This window comes from Drosophila busckii, chromosome 3L (genome assembly GCF_011750605.1).
Source record: "Drosophila busckii strain San Diego stock center, stock number 13000-0081.31 chromosome 3L, ASM1175060v1, whole genome shotgun sequence".
Lineage (NCBI taxonomy): Eukaryota > Metazoa > Arthropoda > Insecta > Diptera > Drosophilidae > Drosophila > Drosophila busckii.
In genome coordinates, this window is record NC_046606.1 from 2248031 (window position 1) to 2254030 (window position 6000).

The 6000-nt window shown below is 39.2% G+C and overlaps 2 protein-coding genes across 2 annotated transcripts; both read left to right on the plus strand.

Annotated features, from left to right (window-relative positions):
- The first annotated feature begins 1679 nt into the window (after positions 1–1679).
- On the plus strand, positions 1680–2793 carry LOC108599204 (maker680). Its single transcript, XM_017986000.1, has 2 exons — positions 1680–2128; positions 2186–2793. The coding sequence occupies exons 1-2, from the start codon at positions 2122–2124 to the stop codon at positions 2761–2763; spliced, it is 585 nt and encodes a 194-aa protein (XP_017841489.1). The 5' UTR covers positions 1680–2121; the 3' UTR covers positions 2764–2793.
- A 142-nt stretch (positions 2794–2935) lies between these two features.
- On the plus strand, positions 2936–3908 carry LOC108599309 (kinesin-like protein KIF21A). Its single transcript, XM_017986111.1, has 2 exons — positions 2936–3064; positions 3122–3908. Exons 1-2 carry the CDS (start codon positions 3055–3057, stop codon positions 3904–3906), a joined length of 795 nt encoding a protein of 264 aa, XP_017841600.1. The 5' UTR covers positions 2936–3054; the 3' UTR covers positions 3907–3908.
- Positions 3909–6000: the final 2092 nt, after the last annotated feature.

Here is a 6000-nt window from a genome sequence, read left to right on the forward strand (position 1 = left end):
TGTCTGTCTATGAATCATGCGGCTGCTTTGACATTTATGGCCTCAATTTATTTGATAAATTTCACACGCACGTTATCAATTGCCTGAGCCACGCAAACAGACGCAGCCACAGCCGCAGCTCCCAGCTTCAGTTTCAGTTTCAGTTTCGGTCATATGCTCATCCAAAAATGTTGTCTCTTCTACGCTTACTGCAGAGTTAAGGCAATAAATTTTGACGGATTAGTGCGCTTATGAGTGGCATTGGCAAAAGGACTCAACAGGACGGCGGCGTCGGCGGCGGCAGTCGAAACTATTTAGGGTGGCATCAACTGTAATAATAGCTATTATTATTTATTTTTATTTCCCTCAAGCACAGCGGGGGTGTGGCCCTATATACTACGCATACTTCTGTGTGTGTGTGGCGTATCAATTTTCATAAAATATCGATAGCCGGTTATTGATAACCGTGTCGAAAGTCATTTTCTATTTCGCAGCCGCTGCAAATGAAGCCTCTGGGCCCAGCACTACGTTTTGTTTGATAAATTTCATATTATCAGCCATGATTATACCACGCATTCATCAATTTGTTCTTTTCTCTTTGTTTTTTGGTAGTGGAAACGCAAAAACTGAAAAAGAAAAATCATGCAATTGTTGGAAAATTTAACAGATGCCATGACGCGAAGCATAACTCAAAAGAAAAAGCAAATAAAATTAGCTGTAATAAATAAAATGCGAGCTAAAGTGATTTATATTTAATTTTAGAAAATAATGGCAACACTTAGAGGTTAAAGAAAAGTGGGGAAAGGTAAATAGTTGGGTAGCTAGTGCCGAACTGAATCCGCATAGAGCTGTTTGTTGAATTGCTAAATTTTCAATGCACTAAAATTCAGTTTAATTTTTAAAGCATTTTTATTGCCTTTAAATTTATTAAATATTTTATTTAGCAATTATTTTTAACCGTTTGTTGATTGCTCTAAAATTCAGTTTAATTTTTTAAGCATTTTTATTAGCTTTAAATTTATTAAATATTTTATTTAGCATTCATTCAACTATTTGTTATAGCATAAATAGTTTGAACCTTTTAATATGTTTTCATGTTAATTATTTAGACACGTTGCTATCAGCGAATATCTAAAATACGAAATACTCAAAATTAATTATGTATGTCGAGCTAAGCCTGCACGTTCAATCAGCTTGTTGTTGTGTGTGTTTTTTTTTTATTTCTAATGAAAAGAAATTGTGTAAGAAAGATAGAGGGAAGAAATATGAGCACTGCGTGCAGCAATCAAAAGGCGACGGCGATGCCACGATAAGCGAACACAGCACATGACCCAAGATACAAATAGCAATATATGCGATAATAATAATAACACAAACCCAAAGCCCAAGCCCAAGCCCCAGACCGCACCCAAATCCAGCTTAGTGCTCACCTTAAGACACTCAAGCTGAGCTCTCTTGTAGTTGTTGTTGCTACATTTATGCGGCTGCACGTTTCGTGCTTGCAACGTGTTGAATCTAGAGGAGCTGGAGACAGCCACTCGGCCACTTGACTTGACACTAGATGTAGTAATTCCGAAAACATAATTGCCCTAATATATTCTTTTTTGTCTGTAGCCTAATCTTGAACACGTAGAGGCGCAGATCAATCTCTGCGTAGCAAGCAAGCCTAGAACTATTTGTTTAAATAATAAAATTATATTATATATAGAAGTAAACTTTTCAATAAACATGTCCGATGCTGAGCAAACGAGTGTGCCACAAAGTGCGGCAACAAGCGAGTGTCATGGCGATGGAGCTTGGCTAAAGCAAGAAGAGAAATTGAAAGCGGATACATTGAATGCGCTTATGTCTCAGCGCTTGCAAAAGTTAGCCGAGTACGAGAATGCACAAAATCAATGGCAAACTGATGCAGTGAGTCAGGATACGCAGTCCGAGTCCTGGGCAGCATTTTGGAGTGATATAGAAGCAGCTAAACGCGCACAAAGCGATTAATTAGCTTTAACTACATTAATTTATTTATTTTTGTTTATTTTTAACGCCAACTTATCGATGCAGATACATCGATAACACTGCTTACACGATAGTTTAGTTAAATGCAGCGCTGCTAAACAGCTGAGCAAAATTCTAGTGCTTGTGATCAAAATGTTACGTGAGTAAAATAACAAAACAGCAAAAGTTGCAAATAACTTAACTTAAACTTTGACAGACCAATGGAAACGCGCAGAAGTCGAATTAATGCTGAAGCTGTATATAAAATACAAGTCTGGTAATCACTCTGGCCGAACGAGAGTTTGGGAAAATGTGGTTAAGGAAATGCAAAGTCGTGGAGTTTATCACTGCAATATGCAACCGGATCGTAAATTTCATTGCTTAATGTCCACATATTATAAAACAAAAAAACGCTTACAAGGTCAAAGTCCAGTTGCTAGAAAATCAAAATGGTACTACTTTAATATTATGAAAAGCATAGCTGAGGCCGCTGATGAGCCTGCATATGATGATGACGATAAAGATGCAGTAATTTGCTTAGATGACATTGAAACCGATGATGATGATGATATTGATATAGAGCAGCTAATGCTGGCCATAGATCAGCCGACAGCTAGTGAAGTTGACTCGGCTTATAGCAACTTAAACGAAGCGCTGAAATTTTCGGGTGTAAAGCAGTTGGTAGCCATACGTGAGGACTTGGAGCAAACCAATGCGCTACAAGAAGAGAGCAACGAGTTGCTTAAGCAGAATAATGAACTTATGGAAAAATTTTTAGCGCGGCGTACAAAATAATTTTAATGTAATGTTCAAATTAAATAAATAAAAAAGTACTGTGCATGTAATTTGCTTTTTATATTCAGTATAGCGCCAAAATATAAATTCTTCTTTACTTTATGCTTTCTTTTTTGTATCGCGCATACTTTTCAGGCGTTGAAGCTTCTGTGCTGTCAATTGATAACAAACATATAGATCCAGCGATCGATTATTTATACTCATGCTACGCTAGACATATCGATAACACTGCTGCTCTAAGTCAGCAACTCTGTTGTACAGCTGAGCAAATTCGCAGGCAGCATAAGCAAAATGATGTCACGTAAGTAAAATTTGATCCAAAAACATCAAAGCAATTAAAATTAGTTTATCTTAATAGACAAATGGAGTCGCCAGGAAACCAAAATGTTATTGGAAATGATCATAGCACACAATCCCACTAGTCTGGCGTTGAAAACGCGCTTGTGGCATAAAGTTGTGAAGGAAATGCAATTGATGGGCGCTACCAATATAAATGTAAGGAATGTGGATCGTAAATTTCGCAACATGATGCGCACCTATCGCGATAACAAACGACGCATAGAACATGCTGGAGTGCCCTACAGTAATTGGGAATTCTATCCCATGATGCAATTTATAACAAAAGATTGGCGCTTCTCAGCAGCAGATGAGTCGAATGATAAGACGTATGTGGAAGCTACAGATGAGTCGAATGAACAGACGTATGTGGAAGCTACAGATGAGTCGAATGACGAAAGGTATGTGGAAGCTACAGATGAGTCGAAGGAAAAAACTGAGGTGGAAGTTGAAGTTGAGGAATTCGATGACAAACTGCTATTGGAGGCTGATGAAGAAGAAGAAGAAGAAGATGACGATGATGTAGTTTGCATCGATGATGATATTGAAATCAAAAGTGATATTGATTTGGAGCCTACACAAATTATGGAACATGCCAACACAGCTGATGATGAAGCGCGCGATGTTGATATTGACGCTGCCTATGGCAATATGGAAGAGCTAGAGTTTCAGCGCGTTGAACAGCTGACGGCTATACGCGCGTTATTGGAACAATCAGCTGTTTTACAGCAAGAACGCAACGAGCTGCTGCACAAAAGAAATCAGTTAATGGAGCAGTATCTAAGTGCGAAGCGGCGTAGAAATTAATTTTTAAATCACAAATAAATATTATGCTAAACAACTGCTGTTTAATTTATTTTCTATATTTCCATGGCAGCGCAGTTAATAAACTAGCAAGCATATAAAAAAGTGCTAATAGAATTAACATAGTTTGCTTAACAAATTTCAATTTCATGCTGCTGTTTGCTTTAAACTAAAACAAATAGTGTAACTGCTAGTCGTTTGTTTTAGCTTTCATTGTTTTAGGGCCATGTTAATTGTTATGACAATTAATGAGTTGTCAGCACGACTTTGTACCAGCGGAAAATTACGCACAAACACTAATGATTAGTTTTAATATGAGCAGCAAATTTCAAGTCGCATCTCTTATATTTTTTATTTAAATTTAAATTCCTATAGACTAATTGCATGGGGAGTCTGCTTCAATTAAGCTTCCTCTTCTGCTTCCGCTGGGCAATTTTATAGGGTAGTCAAATGTCTGCCGGCGCTGCTGCTCTCATTAACTCAACGGTGCGCACAGAGCTCTCGAATTTGGTCAGTTGCATGGCCAGCAGACATGCCAAAAGTTGGGGCGGAATGTGTGGGTGGCTGGCCAATTTCCGTGTTGGGCGTAAATGAAAATTAAATTCAAATGGAAAAGTGTCGTAGCAGCAGCAGCAGCCAGCAATCGGTAACCGGCGACAGGCGACAGGATATAGGAGACAGGAGACAGGCGAACGGTCGAGCACGAACAGCAGCAGCAGCAGCAGCGCCATTGGCCATTGGCACGTCTGCTCGGTTTATGCAACATTTTAGCAATTATATTCGCGTTCGAGGGACATTACAACGGCAATTACACGCAGAAGGCAGCCACAGCCACAAGCCAGAGCAGCCACATTAAGGCGGCTGTGCAGATGATGACTGTAGGGCGACCTGGAGTGAGGCAGTGTCACGTGAAGCGGCAACGTGCTCAGCAGCCAGCCAACCAACCAACCAACCAACCTGACTGACTGCATGACGCACTGAGCTCAGTCTGACTGATGGACATTGACGTTGCTTCCGAGCTTGGTTGGTTGCCTGGCAGCAGCGAATTCTTTTACTCAATATAATTTATAATTAATTAAATGCTTGTTAAATTAAAGCAACTCTATATATTCATAATAAAATAAATGTATGAAAGCAATAACCAAGCAACATTACATAAAAATCTACTTGGGCTACTGGCGTCTAATGACTTCTGTTTGTCCTGCCCACAGTGCTGGGTGACATGCGCCTATTTAGGGCTATGTATGTGTGTGTCTCTGTGTGTGTGTGTGTGAGTAATATGGCCAACATTTCCGTTCGACATGTTGCACATGTTGCTCCCGTTTCCGTTGCTACCGTGTGGTGGCTCCCAACCACCCACTTTTGGCTACATACGTGGGCCATGTGGCCATTCGCATAAAATACAATATACAAAATTGGTGCTTCTGCTACTTTTTGTTGTTGTTATGAGTATTTGCTATTATTATTGCTGCTGCTGCTGTGTTGCTGTTGTTGTTGGTCACGCATGTTGTTCCTGTCGCTTGCTGTTTTTATTGCCGGCGCTTCCTGTCGTTCGCTTGTTTCATAATTAATATCCTTTCACACATTATTATAACGGAAATGAGTGGAGAATTTGTATGTGCACACACACACACACTCACACACACACACATATGCATTTTTATTTTATTTAATATGCTTTATTTTTTGCTTCTTTTGTCGGTTTGGGCAACAGCAAAAGCTTGTTAAGCAGTTTTTTTTATGCGTTCGGTTTCTCATAAATTTTTTTTGCTGTGGCTCTACCACTCGAGCGAGCTTTGGCAGCAGCCTGGTAATTAAAAGCTCATGAAAAGTGATTAAAAAGTACGTACGTGTGTGTGCTCGTGTGTGTGTGTGTGTGGCTAGACGTATTTTATAAATTAAAAAAAACAACAAAAATAATTACAAAATTGCCATAAATATGTCAAAAACAATGCTATAAACTTGCTTAACAGCTGCTGTCTAGGACAGCGCAGGACTCTCACTCTAAACTTGCCTGCAATTTTCAAATGAAAGCTAATTAAACATAAAATGTTGCACAATTTATTGCCAGCCCCATGGGTAGGTGCACGCTATGCA